At 39.3% G+C, this 15588-nt stretch overlaps 1 protein-coding gene across 1 annotated transcript; it reads left to right on the plus strand.

The window, feature by feature from the left end:
* Nucleotides 1–8757: 8757 nt before the first annotated feature.
* Nucleotides 8758–9705, plus strand: LOC109247013 (olfactory receptor 5B12-like). The gene has a single exon (XM_019415358.2). The coding sequence runs from the start codon at nt 8761–8763 to the stop codon at nt 9703–9705; it is 945 nt and encodes a 314-aa protein (XP_019270903.1). The 5' UTR covers nt 8758–8760.
* Nucleotides 9706–15588: the final 5883 nt, after the last annotated feature.

A 15588-nucleotide genomic window follows, 5' to 3' on the forward strand; every position in this document is an offset into this window, starting at 1 on the left:
ATTTGTGGACAATAAAGTTGGGATACCAGCCATTTGCTAGATTTTTGTCCCAGTATGTGATGTGGCTTCAGAAGTCGAGTAGTGTAATAGACACAGGGATATTTACTGCCAAAGGGAAAGAGCGGAAGAAAAATCTCCACATGACTTATGGAAGCATGGTTATCAGAAGTCATGAGTGGTTGAGTGCCCCCAGCCTCTGTGTCTTTTCCTGCTCTGATGTCTACAACATCTGCCAAGAACGTTGATGGCCCCTTTTTCTTTATTTCCGAGAACAGATGGGTATATTAGAGAAGAAATAACAGCTCACACACCCATGACTTTCCTTAGCAAGTTCTCTCATATCTTGGTCCCTACAGGCAAGATTTTAATTAAAATGTTCAGTACCTGAGGCATGGACACGTGGGTATACTCACGGGAGAACTTGATCACTAGGGGCTCCACGTCGGTATAATCCCCTTCAACACATCAGTCACTAGATCCTTCAGTCCCAATCTGGCTTTGGAAGTCCCAATCTGCTCTTCTGGGGGTGTTGTCCCCTGGGGTTTCCATGAGTGTAGAACTCCTTCCTGGTTCCCAGCCTTAAATCCAGCAAGCCATGAAAACAGACGGAGGAATGCATTTGGAAAAAGCTACATACTGTCTGATTCTGGCTGTACGATCTTCTGGAAAAGGCACAGCTATGGCTACTACTATGTTTTCCAGGAGTTGGCTGGAGGGAGGGACGAGTAGATGGAGCACAGAGAATTTTAGGGCAATAAAAATGGGCCGTATGATATTACAATGATGGATTATAATGATGGATACATAACATTATACTTTTATCCAAATCCATAGAATGCATAACATCAAGAGTGAGTTCTTTACTTAAGTTTATTTTTGAAAGAGACAGAGACAGAGCAAGTAGGGGAAGGGCAGAGAGAGAGAGGGAGAGAGAGAGACAGAGAGAGAGAGAGAGAGAGAGAGAGAGAGAGAGAATCCCAAGCAGGCTCCATGCTGCCAGTTCAGAGACTGATGTGGGGCTTGAATTCACAAAACTGCAAGATCATGACCTGAGCCAAAACCAGAGTCAGACGCTTAACCAACTGAGTCACCCAGGTGCCCCAATGTGAATCCTAATGTAAACTATGCACTTTGGGTGATCATGATGTGTCAGTGTAAGCTGATCATTTGTAACAAATGTACTACTCTGGCGAGGGACTTGATGGTGGGGGAAGCTATGCATGTGTGAGGCTGGGGGTAAGGGGAACTCTCTGTACCTTCCTCTTAATATTACTGTGAACCTAAAACTGCTCTAAAAAATAAAATCTATTAAAAAATTCAAGTCAGAGATACACAAAATGTTCATGTAACATATATGTTCCATGAATTTTATCTATATACACACATAAGGTTATATATATAACAATATACATATTAATTTGTAAGTTATGTATACTATCTCTGTGTATGTATATATGTATACTTTTGTGTATGTATGAAAAACCTTGTCTATAAATTCATAAGCATGTATATAGCCTATATGTGTATATATAGTCTCTATAAATGTATATATATATATATATATATATATATATATAGTCTCTCTCTCTCTCTCTCTCTCTCTCTCTATATATATATATATATAGTCTTTATGTGTGTGTGTGTGTGTGTGTGTGTGTGTATGTAGAGAACTACCAGAAATAGAATGATAATAGTGCATTAATATCAAAACTCTCCCTGATTCCATCATGCTTCTTCACCATGAAGTAAATACTACTTATAATTACCTGCCTAGTCTATACATAATTACATATATGTGGCATTTCATTCTACATGCAGTTCTATGCTTCTTAGAGTGTTCACTCATTTAGTGTCTGTCTTCTTCATTAGACTTAAGCACCATGAGTGTAGGAATGATGCTTATTTTGCATAGGTCCGTATTCCCATGGCTCATCATTATGGCAGAAACACATTTGGGATCAATGAACAGTTGAATCCATTGATATTTCTTCTCAATGGTACAAACATTTATGGTGAATGGATTCCTGGGGTCCATTTTTCTTGTTTAGTGACATTGTCTCTATCCTCCAACATTTATGTAAATTGCAGCCTTGGAGGTCATGGTATGACTTGATTTCTGCATTATCGAAGAGAATTACTGAAAATAATGTGAATACACTGATGATCTCCCTCAGCAAGCAGAGCTGGGTCTCTGTAGACGCTTTAATCGCTTGTTCCCTAGTTAGGTGAGATAAAGAGTTTTGGAGCCTCAGAGGGTATTTTTTCCCTGAGAGTTCCATGATTATATAACTCCTTCCTGGTTCTCATTATTTAAACTTTCAAGTTCCCACATGACTCCATCTGGCTTCGTTTCAAAGGGAGCAGCCCCAGATCCAGACTTACTTTGGCCCTTCATTTCTTCATCTGATTTCTTGATAGTTGTCTAGCAGCAACAGTGACCTTGCCCCGGACTGGTCTTACTAACAGCATGTGGAAACGTCCAGGGAAAACAAACCCAAATAATAATGATGTTCGCTGTGATTGTGATGATCACCCCTTAAAAGTATAAGGCATTTTGGAGATTGTCTTATTTTCTTATCATAGCAGAAGTCTTCACGGAGAATGGCATTGGGGCTACCACCATGTAATAAGTGAAGATATCAAAGCTCAAAGAGGTTAAGTGATTTATTTATCTAAGAAGTGTGAGCATCAGATCCAGAACTACAATTCTTGCCAGCTTATTCCAAGGCCAGTAGCATTTTTGTCTTCACTGGTTCTCCCTGCCTGTAGACAAATTTAAACATTTTGGCCAAACATTAAAGAAAAATATTGCAAGAAGGTGTTCACTCAGCCTGAGTTTCTGATTTGAGATCCACTCACATACGAAGGCTCCGGACTCGCATGTTCAGGAAATAAGGTAAACCTATAAATCTACTAGATCAAATCTACTGTCTGCACAAATTTGCATGCATACAAGTAAACAGGAAAATGCATCAAGGAAGTGATTTCTCCTTTGATTTATTCAGAGCTTGGGCTTGAATGTTGCGAATATTTCTTGTATCTGCTTCGCACCATCAGGGATTATATGTCTAAACACTACAGAGGTCCTATTGAACACGTATATTTATCATGTGACAAGAAGACTAATCATAAGCTTGTTCAACTTTGAACACATTATTTAAAGTATTTTACTCTTAGTTTTCTCTTTCAGGAAATATAATATTAGTTACTTTGACTAATTTCAGAGTTGTTAAGAGGATCAAATGGGTATCAATATAAAATGTTATTGTCTTCTGGGAGCTCATATGATATCTAAGAAGAGAAAGAGAATGAATGTAGGATAATAATGAAGGAAAAATCAGGGTTATTTCCAGCCACAAAATCCACCAAAACGGAGATGTGTAAAATCACGCAAGACATATTATGGACATAAATAGATCTAATCTCAAATTCTAATTCTGCCACTAAAGACTTCTCTGGTGTTGGGCACTCAGTGTGTTAACTGTTACATGGATTGACTGATGACTGTAGTGTAAACAAGGTCAGCCACCATCACAGAGTTCTGAGCAAATGAGAAAACAGTGCTCCTTCTTGGGGTGGAGAAAGAGAACAGCCCATCATATTCATCAGTTTATATATGTGTCTCAGAGCACTAGGTATCCTGAGGTCAGGGAATGTGTCTTGTTCATCACTGGAAGCCTGGAAATTAGCACACACCCTGGTGCACCATATGGGCTTGTATAGAGAATGAAGGAATGAATAGCATCCAGCACTCCATGTGGCTTATTGGTTGGTATTAGTAAAGAGTCACGCTCCTTCTTAGTGATGTGAGTTCTTGAGGGGTTGAAGTAGGTCGCAAACATTTGTGGGTCCATTTCTTGTTATTCAGTTAAGATCCGGAAAGGCAGGGTATTTGCCCAAAGTTCACACAAACTGGTAGATATATTTGATTCCCAAGTTTGTGCTTTTTAATGATCCCCATTGACTTCCAATGATAGACTTAATCACTCAACCAGCCAGTCATCAGCCAGTCAACTCAATGTGTCACTTTGTGCCCAGTTTGGGTTAAGTGTTAAAAAATTAAAAGACTATCTCATCATGATAAAGAGCTAAAATTTTGATTCAGAATAACTTGGCTCCAAGTCCCAGCCCTGCTAACTTTCTCCAGCTGCAAGCAAATAACTGGATGTTAGAATTCTTCAGCTTCCACGCCTGTGGAGTGGGGATAATCTCTCCATGATGTGTGAGCATTAAGTGAGGTAAAAAGTAGCACTTGGTGATGCGAACATAGCAGATGATCGATAAACCATATCTGTAACAGTGTAAGTCATTATGAATCATGACTTCCACTTATACAAAATGATAAATTATGATAAAAATAAAAATATTTTTAGGGTAACAAAGTAATGAATTCTGATCATAGTGACATAGTCGTGTCTGAAGAGGAAGGAGCTGGGGAACACTTCAGCGAAGCTTTGGAACTTGTGTTATTCTTTAAAGACTACATGAGATTTTATATCGGGGGTGGGATGCTTTGTCAGGATGATTGCATTCTTTCAGTTTGTACTGAGCACCAGCTATATAATGATCCATTCCATCAGAAGTTTCCATCTGTGGAGCAAAGAATGACAATAGGTCAACAAACGCCTCAAAGAAGCATTGTAGTTCTTAATTTCTTTCCAATACAATACAACCAGGTTTAGCTTTCTTTTTCCTCCAGAAAGATGTTGGATTAAAACCTAAGATTTCACATGTAGAAAAGAACGTTAGTAAAAAGTTTTGAAATGATTCCTTAGCGTACTGTTGTTTTTCCAGAATTTGGAAAATCTGTATCTGCGCTAATGATTCAAGTGAGTGTTTTTTTTAATGTTTTATTTATTTTTGAGAGACTACAAGTGGGGGAGGGGGAGAGAGAGAGAGGGGGACAGAGGATCTGAAGTGGGCTCTTCACTGACAGCAGTGAGCCTGATGTGGGGCTGGAACTCATGGACCATGAGATCATGACCTGAGCTGAAGTCAGACGCTCAACTGACTGAGCCACCCAGGTGCCCCCAAGTGAGCAGTTTAAGGAACCAAGAAGATATCCTGTTACCCTGCTCTGTATAAGTGGCCCTGTCACCATTAGTAGCGGGAGTGAACTCTGCCTGTCTTGACTCTGACCTGTCAAAATCACCTTCTTGGGGGTGCCTGGGTGGCTTAGTGGGTTGAGTGTCCAACTTTGGTTTCAGCTCAGGTCATGGGATTGAGCCCTGCATCGGGCTCATGCTGACAGTGTGGAGTCTGCTTGGGATTCTCTCTCACCTCTCTCTGTTCCTTCCCTACTTGCACCTGCTCTCTGTCTCTCTCAAAATAAATAAATAAGCTTAAAAAAAAAGTCTTCCCAACCCCTTCCCTACCTTGGGAACCATTGGACGAATCTCATTATTTTATTTAGCCATGTCACTCATCACAAAGCTGAGGATTGTCATATAAACCCTCAATTCTTACAAAATAATGTCCATACATCTCTGCATATCCCCTTGGCTCCCACTCCTGCCCAACTCCTGAAATCATTACACTGTGCCCTCTGGCATTTATAGTCAGTCTTCAACACAACTCAATACATTCTTAACCTCTCTCCTGAAAGTCTCCTTGCCTACTTGGTCTGACCAAAACCAGTGTCCCGGGGCAGTTGTTTTCTCTCCCATATCCCCTTTACCACTGAATCTCACAATCTTTTCAACCTTGTAAACATTATAACACTCTAATTTCTGTCTGTCTAGACTCTTTTCTTTGATGGTGTGCACTTAACATCTGCGTGTTGAACCATTAAAGATTACCAGCATCGTTCAAATTAATATAATCTGAGACAGCCAGTCCCTCCTCTAAGCTCGGATTACATATCCAATTATTTATGCAACACTCTACTTGGATGGCCAAAAGGTATTTCAGACTCAATGAAATTATCTATTTCCCTCTTTCCCCAAACACGCGTTTCCTTTACCCTATTTTGTGTATCACTATACAAAACTTGGGAGTCAACGTTGACCCCTCTCTTTCTCTCATGTCCCTTTCTCAATTTATCAGGAAATTCAGTCAGCTGTACTTTTGAAATATAGGCCAAAGTGGATAATTTCTCATTATCTCTTTCACTACCATCTTGGTCCAGACAAATCATCATCTTTTACCTATGATATTACAATGGCCTCCTAATTTTTCCAGCACCTTTCATCCTTATCCTGCTAAATTCAATTACCAACAGGTCTACTAGAGTGACCTTTTCAAAAAAGAAGTCAGATTATGCCTCCCGTTTCTCTAAATCCTGTAATGTTTTCCAATCTCACTCAAAATAAAAGCTTAATAACTTAATGCATTGTATGAGGTCATTATGGCTCCTCCCCACTGTACTTCTCTCACCCCAAATTTCCTTCCCACTGCAACCTTATTGGTTTTGTTGCTGCCCCTGGAACAATCTTGGCATGTTCAATTCTTCATACATGTATTTGCAACAGCAAATGTTAATGCTTTTTCCCCAAATATACTCAGGACTTGCTCCCCCGCTTCCTTCAATGTATTTGCTCAAAGATATCATTTTATGGGTAAGGATCTCTCAGACCATCATATTTAAAATTGTACGCACCTATTTCTAACTTTACCTATCCTCTACTCCATTTTTTTTGATTCCACACCTATATATTTTCCCCTATTCATTTTATTTTATATCTGCCTCACTTTCCAAAATAGAAATTGCTATTTTCACATTTATTTCCAGTATTTTTGACAGTCTCTTGCTTACAGAAGCCATTCAACAAAAATTATTGAATAAAATGCATCACTGGATCAAATATCTAATTGCTGCAATAAGAATTAATCTCTTAAGGATTTTTCATCTCTAAACTCTTTCGCTGAAATTTTTGAATGGGTGAAGTTTTCAGACTCCATTTTGGAAGGATTCTGGATTTAGAAAAATAAGCGGAGATTCAAGTATTAGATTTTATGTGGGCTTCAGAATGCACTTTCACAGTTCATAAAGGTGACAATGTATCAAGATTTGTATTGTTCTTATTGGTGATGGCTGCCTCCAAGCGTTTTCAGGTGGTGAGAAGGGAACAAAAGGAAAATTCACCTACACCTTGAATTTTCCAGGAATGGCTACATTTATTGAATGCTTATTAAGTGGCAGACAATATTAGCCCTATTTTACAGATGGGGAAACTAAGACCTGGACACATTAGTTAATACTCAAGGTGACTCAGGAAATAAGTAGATTCTTACTGGAACAGCTGGAATGGCCACTCGTAAATAGAGATATCTTGGCGTGAAAAATTGGAGGTGGGTATATGACAGGAGAATAGAAGGAGTTTGGGAGGAAAACAAATGACCTAAGTAATTACATCAAGCTTTTGATTTCACCCTTCTCTGTAAGCCCCATATTATATTATCTACCTCTCCATACAGACATAAGATCAAGCACTCTGTCCAAATCAGAACATCTAACAACTTACATTGTTCCATTTTGCATTATCAGCCCATTTTGATAACCAATATCCACTGATGTTGTACACTATCCAAGTTCGTAAATTCTCCACATGGTAGAGGTGGGATTTGCAACCTTTTAGCATGGTCTTAACATGGCCCCATATCAGGGATATCTGAACACAAAAGTTAAAAACATTATTAATGTAACGAAAGTTAAAAACTTATTTTCTAGATGTTTTTAATGCTATTTATTTATTTATTTATTTATTTTAGAGACAGAGAGAGAGAGAGCAAGTGTGAGCAGGAAAGGGGCTGAGGGAGAGAAAATCTTAAGTAGGCTCTATGCCCAGCACAGAGCTTGATGTGGTGCTTGATCTCACTACCACGAGATCATGACCTGAGCCGAAATCAAGAATTGGACACTCAACCGATTGAGCCACCCAGGTGCTCCTAGATGTTTTTAATTCCTTGTACATAAATTTTGACTCTCTTTCCACCAGGTGGTGAATTATACATAATGTGTACTATACTGTACGAAGACCATTTTCGACTAAGGGTATGTTTTATTGAACTATCTTTTACTATCATATCACAGTGTTCTTGACCCAATGGACAAGACAAAAAAAGTTATTTGAAGTAAAATTAACTCAATTTCACATTAATTTTCTTAAGCTATTCTAGTTTAATACAAAGAATAATTTGTGTTTGTTTTGTAAGCTTTGACTTGGGAGTCTGTGTTGTTCCATTTAGCAATAAATCCGGCGGCGTTGTATATGCCCTTTCTTTTCTTCTTTTTACCTTAATTCAGTTCTCTACGAAGAGATTGGGATGCGTTATCTCCAAATCCTTTCTCTGACATCTTGTATAATAATTTAAGATTGCATTTTGGGGGCGCCTGGGTGGCTCAGTTGGTTAAGCGACCGATTTCAGCTCAGGTCATGATGTCACGGTTTGTGGGTTCGAGCCCCACATAGGGCTCTGTGCTGACAGCTCAGAGCCTGGAGCCTGCTTCTGATTCTGTGTCTCCCTCGCTCTCTCTGCCCCTCCCCTGCTCATGCGCGCGCGCGCGCGCGCGCGCGCCACACGCTCGCTCTCTCTCTCTCTCAAAAATAAATGTTAAAAAATTGAAAAAAAAAAAGATTGCATTTTGTTGTCACAACCATGCTTTAGTTTTAGAGAGTCTTGGAAGCAAGTTCTTGCAATACTGAAATAAGGCACAGAGTGAACATGCTGACTGATTTCATCGGAGTCCTCTCCATTTATAATTCTGATTCGATTTTTCTCCTTGCTACAGGGCAGCCATATAATTCCCAACTGATCCCCATGGAGAACAGCACTGAGGTGACTGAGTTCATTCTTGTGGGGTTAACCAATGACCCAAAACTGCAGATTCCTCTCTTCTTAATCTTCGCCCTCATTTATCTTGTCACTCTGATGGGGAACCTGGGGATGATGGTGCTGATTCTCTTGGACTCTCGTCTCCACACTCCCATGTACTTTTTCCTCAGTCACCTGTCTCTGGTGGACTTTGGTTACTCTACTGCTATCACTCCCAAGGTCATGGCTGGATCACTTACAGGAGACGGGGTCATCTCCTATGATGCTTGTGTCACCCAGTTCTTTTTCTTTGTAGCCTTTATCACTGTAGAAAGTTTCCTCTTGGCCTCAATGGCCTATGACCGCTACGTAGCAGTGTGCAGACCCCTGCATTACACCACCACCATGACGACAGCTATGTGTGCTAGTCTGGTCATGGGCTGCTACATTTGTGGTTTCCTGAATGCGTCCATCCACACTGGGAATATTTTCAGGCTCTCCTTCTGTAGAGCCAGGGTGGTTGATCACTTTTTCTGTGATGCTCCTCCTCTTCTGGCTCTCTCATGTTCAGACAACTACATCAGTGAGATGGTTATTTTTTTGGTGGTGGGCATGAATAATCTCTTTTCTGTTTTGGTCATCTTGATCTCCTACCTGTTTATATTTATCACTGTTCTGAGGATGCGCTCATCTGAAGGACGCCAGAAGGCCTTTTCCACCTGCGCCTCCCACCTCACTACAGTGTCCATCTTCTATGGGACCGGCACCTTCATGTACTTACAGCCCAGCGCCAACCATTCCATGGACACAGACAAAGTGGCATCCGTGTTCTATACCATGGTCATCCCCATGCTAAATCCTGTGGTCTACAGCTTGAGGAACAAAGAGGTCAAGAGTGCCTTTAAAAAGGCCATAGGGAAGGCAAAGTCTTCTATAGGATTCATATTTTAATTATAAAGAATCAACAATAAGGCACTTTCATCCACCTCAGATCTATTTAGAGAAAATGCTTGTCCAGCCCACAAATTTCTAATTTGTTATAGTAATTTTCCAAGCTATTAATTGAGTTTACAAAGCCAAAGTCTTAAAAAATATGATACCTAAGAATAGGTTAAGAAGAATTACCAATAAATGTTATTATTTTAAAAATTCTTCTTTTTTTTTCTTTTTTAAAAACTTATTTTGAGAGAGAGAGAGAGAGAGAGAGCAAGCTGGGAAGGGGCAGAGAGAGAGGGAGAGAGAGAATCCCAAGCAGGTTCCACACTGTCAGTGCAGAGCCCAATGCAAGGCTCGAACTTACAGACTGTGAGATCATGACCTGACCTGAAGTCAAGAGTCAGACACTTAACCACCCAGGCACCCCTAAAAATTCTTCTTAATAAGCATATTCATCCACACTCCCACATGAACATGTATACTCACATGTATGTATAAGCACAGGCATACACATAAATAATTCATGAGAAACTCATGAAATCCACACACCCACAGAAGGAGAAATTATTTAAGACATACATGAGATAAGTCTATTGGCATAGTAGAATTTAAAGCAATTATTTTGATGTCTCAGAACACATTCTTAACATAAATAGTTCACTTAATGGAAATATGGGTGTGTGTGTGTGTGTGTACATGTATATATATGCTTGGTTTTTAAAAATTATTTTTACTTTATCTTTCTACACATGAAAAAGCAATATGTTTTATATTTGAAAAAAGTAAACTGTATGAAAATACTTCCAAAGTTCCTTGAATGTAGAATTATTATCGATTCTTTGTTTGTTCTTGTTTCTAATGAAAATATATACCTTCACATGGGCATTTATTTTCCTAGCCAAATTTCCATATTAATGAGTCCTATCTAAAAATAATACATTTTTATGGTGGTTTAATAGAGAAAACACATAACAATACAGGAAAAAGAAAAGGATGACAAGGCATATTTTTATTCACTTAAATAAAAATATAACATTTGATATTTAAAATTTAAGCACCAAGAATTACAATAGTATTAATAACTTATTTGTGTGTAATGCTATGAATTTGTTAATATACAAATCTGCTAAAATTTTGAGTCTCACTATGTCAAAAATTCTGAATCTATATGTACGTCCATTCCTTTCCACAGATTTGGGGAGTTTTGGCCCATTGTTTTTTCAAATATTCTTTCTGCTCCTGTCTCTCCTTTTGAGTGTCTCAGTTGGCGTATGTTGGTACACTTGCAGTATCCCACTGTTCTTTGGGACTGTTTATTTTTTCTTCATTAAAAAAAATTTCTGGGGGTGCTTGTGTGGCTCTATTGCTTGGGCGTCTGGCTTTGGCTCAGGTCATGATCTTGCGGTTTGTGGGTTCAAGCCCGCACTGGGCTCTGTGCTGATGGCTCAGAGCCTGGAGCCTGCTTCAGATTCTGTGTCTCTTTCTCTCTATGCCTGTCCCGCTCATACTCTGTGTGTCTCTCTCTCAAAAATAAATAAACTTAAGAAAAAAATGTTTTAAAAAATTTCTGTTTTTCAAGTTGGAGTGCTCAACTGATCTGTCTTAAAGTTTACTGATCTTTTTTTTTCTGCCAGTTCCCATCTGCTGCTGATCCATTTATTGAACTTTATAGTTTATTTATCTTTCTTTTCAACTCAAGAATTTCTATTTGTGTTATTAAAAGTAATTTCTATATCTGTATTGATACTCCCTATTTGGTGAGACATTGTTCTCATACTTTTCTTAATTCTTTTAACGTGGTTTCCTTTAGTTCTTTGTCCACATTTATAATATCTGATTTAAATATTTTTCTATTAAGTCCAACCTTGGTATTAGTCATGCTTCCTTCTTTGTGTGATACATTTTTTTTTTGCTATTAAAATATGGGCATTTTAAGTACTAAAATGTAGAATGTTCTCAAAATCAGGTCTCCCCACTGCCACCCTCTAGGACTTACTGTTTTTGGTAATGCTGTTTGTTTGTTTAGTGATTTTCCTAGATTGCTTATGTTAATTCTGTACTTTTTGTTGTGCATAGCCACTGGAGTTTCTCCTCACTTAGCTGAGTGGTCAACTAATGATTGGACAGATTTTTCCATTAATTCTTCCAAGCCTCGAACAGGGGTTCTGTATGTTTGTGTTGGAGCATCTTTTCAATGCTCTGGTGATTTAAAAATCTGCCTTAATTTGCACTTCTTCCTGTGCAGAATCTCCAGTGAAAGATTATGTCTTTCTCAGGTCTTTCTGTGCCTGCAAACAGTCTTGCACATGTACACGATATTTTGTGATCCCCACACATATACTGGAGTATTTCAAAGCCCACTATGGATTTCTCATTTCCCCAAAAATCACTATTCTTTTTTAATGTTTATTTTTGAGAGGGTGCAAGTGGGGGAGGGGCAGAGAGAGAGGGAGACAGAGGATCTGAAGTCCGCTCAGTGCTGACAGCAGAGAGCCCGGTGTGGGGCTGGAACGCATGAACTACAAGATCATGACTGAGCCAAAGTCAGACTCTTAACCAATTGAGCCACCCAGGCCCCCCTCCCTAAAAATCTGCTTTAAGAGTATGGTCAGGTGATTGCTTGGCCTCAAACGGTGCTGCCATCTTAGGAAATTATATTGGTGAACAATGGCTTCTCAATGTTTTCACAAATGCTCTAGGAATAAGGCTTTTCTTACAGGGTGAACTGTGTCAGGTGAAATAAAGATTAAAATTGGGAATGGAGGGGTGCCTGGGTGGCTCAGTCGGTTAAGTGCCCGACCTCGGCTCAGGTCATGATCTCGCCGTCCCTGAGTTCGAGCCCCGCGTCGGGCTCTGTGCTGACAGCTCGGAGCCTGGAGCCTGTTTCGGATTCTGTGTCTTCCTCTCTCTGACCCTCCCCTGTTCATGCTCTGTCTCTCCCTGTCTCAAAAATAAATAAAACGTTAAAAAATTTTTTTAAAAGAATTGTGAATGGAGCTTTTCTAGAAAGCTGCCAGACAGGTGGAATAGTGACATTTCTTGAGTTTGGGGGCCACTGTAATTTAATAGTGACATTTCTTGGGGTTTGGGGCCATTTAAGGGACTCCAGACACATTCTTCTTTCTCCAGTTGCTGTCAGGCTGACGTTTTTCTCAGCTCCTGTGGTTCTGCTGGTTTTCAAAGCTAACACAGAATCGGGAAGTAGGGCAGTGAAGATGCCAGAAAGCTCGCTATTATTATCTAGACTCAGCCATTTTTCTTGAGTACACACGCTTTGGATTGTTGCAAGCCTTTGGTTTATTTCTAGAGCTTTGAAAGTTTGGGGAAACCTCTTGCCTGTGTTGTCTTTGCTTTTATGAAGGGGCAGATTTTCAGAGGCCCTCCCTCTACCATTCTGGAAGTGTTTCTCCAGCCCTATTTAACATCAGCTTCCTTTCTTATGCCCTCTCTGTGTACATTGGTCTATATTTCAGAATACATATTAAAATCTGTAATTATATATTTCTCTGTGAGTTTGATGTCTCTCCCCCATCCAACCAAAATGTACTCATGCAGAAACCATATCTCTTTTGTTCTTCTGTGTATAATCAGAATCTAACGCAGAGGCTGAGTTGTGTCTTATTGAGTTGGAACTCAATAAATACTTTGTTGACTTAATATATTCATTAACAGATGAATGAATATGAATGAATATGTCTTTTCAATATCATTATAATTGAGAATAATTGTTGAAAGCAATGTTGCGTGAGACTTCTTGAAGTCTTTATTGAAGGATTTCTTGAAGGATTTATTGTTCTTTCTGTATTGGTGACCATGTAGAATTACTAAGGAAGGTAATGCCAAGTTTTGATTATTCTTAAAGATGTCCTACATTATCAAGAAGTGAATTTTGAGCACTGACCTAGAATGCATCAATCTGGAATCAGCATTAGTACCATCCTTACAAAAAATAACCAGGCTTTCTGCAATTTTATGCTTTTTATTAAACTCATTAGAGAGCTGAGCTCACAAGGCAGCTATCTAACGCCAAATATAATAAAAGATAGGCAAAGAGATGGGATGAGAGTGCTAGCCTACCTGTGACAGATGCTCTTAGGTTCTATGGTTACTGATAGAAGGATCCATCAAAAATTTAAAATTAATAACTAAAGATTTGCACTCATGTACATGCTCTGCTCTACAGACCTCTCTCAGTGTTTACAAGAAGGACTGGGGGCAGGGTGAGATTTCTGAGAGCACTGCTCTCTTGGGGCTGGCCCAGGAGAAAGGAAAGCAGCCATCACAGAAAAAAGTCCACCCAGATTCCTCTTCCTTACCTTTCCACAGAATAACAGCTTAAGTCACTGCTGTCCTTAGATGCTGATAAAATTCATGGGAACTGATATAAGAAAAGAGAATAAAACCCTCTACTCATGGGAGTGGATCAGGACAATGTCCTGGGATGAGATCACAAGGGGTATACTATACCTAGTGTAGGTCAGGATCGCCACAAAGGGTGCCGTCTCTGAGAACTAGGGACAATGTTTCTGTGTAAAATAAAGGCTGTGTCAGCACAGTAAAGAAGGGCAGTAATATCCACAGCAACACTAACAAACATTGAGTAAGAGGTAAACATTCTCTCCTGCTAGGAGGGGAACCAAGAGCATGGAGATCCTTTCTGAGGTACAGGTGCATGGCAGTGGGGGTCGGCCGCAGGGGTCTAGTCTGGTGTCTCTCACTCTTGCAGATGCACAGACCTGGGCTGGCTGCTGATGTGGATCCCAGACTTGAGCGCAGGGCAGGAGTAGAGGGAAGAGGGAAGAGGGAAGGATTTAGGCAGCTGGCATATATGAACACAAATACCTGTGGGGTAGAACTGGTGAAATCTGTAGAAGGTCCACCGCAACTCTGCTGGCAGTTGGTTTCTGCCTCATTGTGGTTTTTTGCATTTCCCTGTTGATGAGTGATGTTGAACATATTTTCATGTGTCTGTTGGCCATCTGGATGTCTTCTTTGGAAAAATGTCTGTTCATGTCTTCTGTTCGACGTCTTGACTGGATTATTTATTTTTTGGGTGTTGAGTTTGATAGGTTCTTTATAGATTTTGGATGCTAGCCCTTTATCAGATAAAAGTAATTTTTCTTAAATGGTTCCAGCAGAAGATACATCACCATCATCACAGATCTAGAGCCAGAAGGAAATGTTTATGTTCTAACACCCTTCCCATGCTAAGTGTCAGCATGACCATCTTAGCACATTCAAGTACAGTCTTACGCATACTGTGAGTATGAGTACCTCCAAATGTGTCGAGGCAGAAAAGGAAACAATGCACATTCCCACAGGGAATTTTGTTATAGAATTGATCTCTCCTAAGGATCAAAATAAAACACAAGAACACTGTGATGCTAGGATATTGAATGTAGATTGGGCTTACTATCCGTAAGTACTATTATGTTTCCATTCTCTATGGATAGTTAGAATCATTGGAATTGACTGCATAGCCAGTGTGTATAAAGTGATTTTCCAAACTGGATGAGATATTAAACTTTAAAATAGTTTTGTACTTTATGTCCTTTTATGATTTACTAAATAGAATCTATTTGATGTGCTATTTGCTAATCAGCGAGATGTCGTTCCTATGGAATGACAGTGTCGTTTCCAGAAAATCATTGTAACCATAAATGGGGATTAAAAGCACTGAGTGAGAATGTAAATAAAAATATTTCAGCAAAAAAGAACACTAGTCATGACTCTAAATGTTCTATAATTCTATGTAGATGGTTTATTTCATGAATGATGAATTATAAATATTCATGATCCAAGTATCCAATATATTGATATGATTGAACTTAAAGCTTCATTTATCGTTCATTCATTTAACAAATATTTACTGATATTTCCTATGATCCAGAACCTCAT

This window comes from Panthera pardus, unplaced genomic scaffold (genome assembly GCF_024362965.1).
Source record: "Panthera pardus isolate Hobbes unplaced genomic scaffold, ASM2436296v1 HiC_scaffold_12, whole genome shotgun sequence".
In the NCBI taxonomy this organism is placed as follows: Eukaryota; Metazoa; Chordata; class Mammalia; order Carnivora; family Felidae; genus Panthera; species Panthera pardus.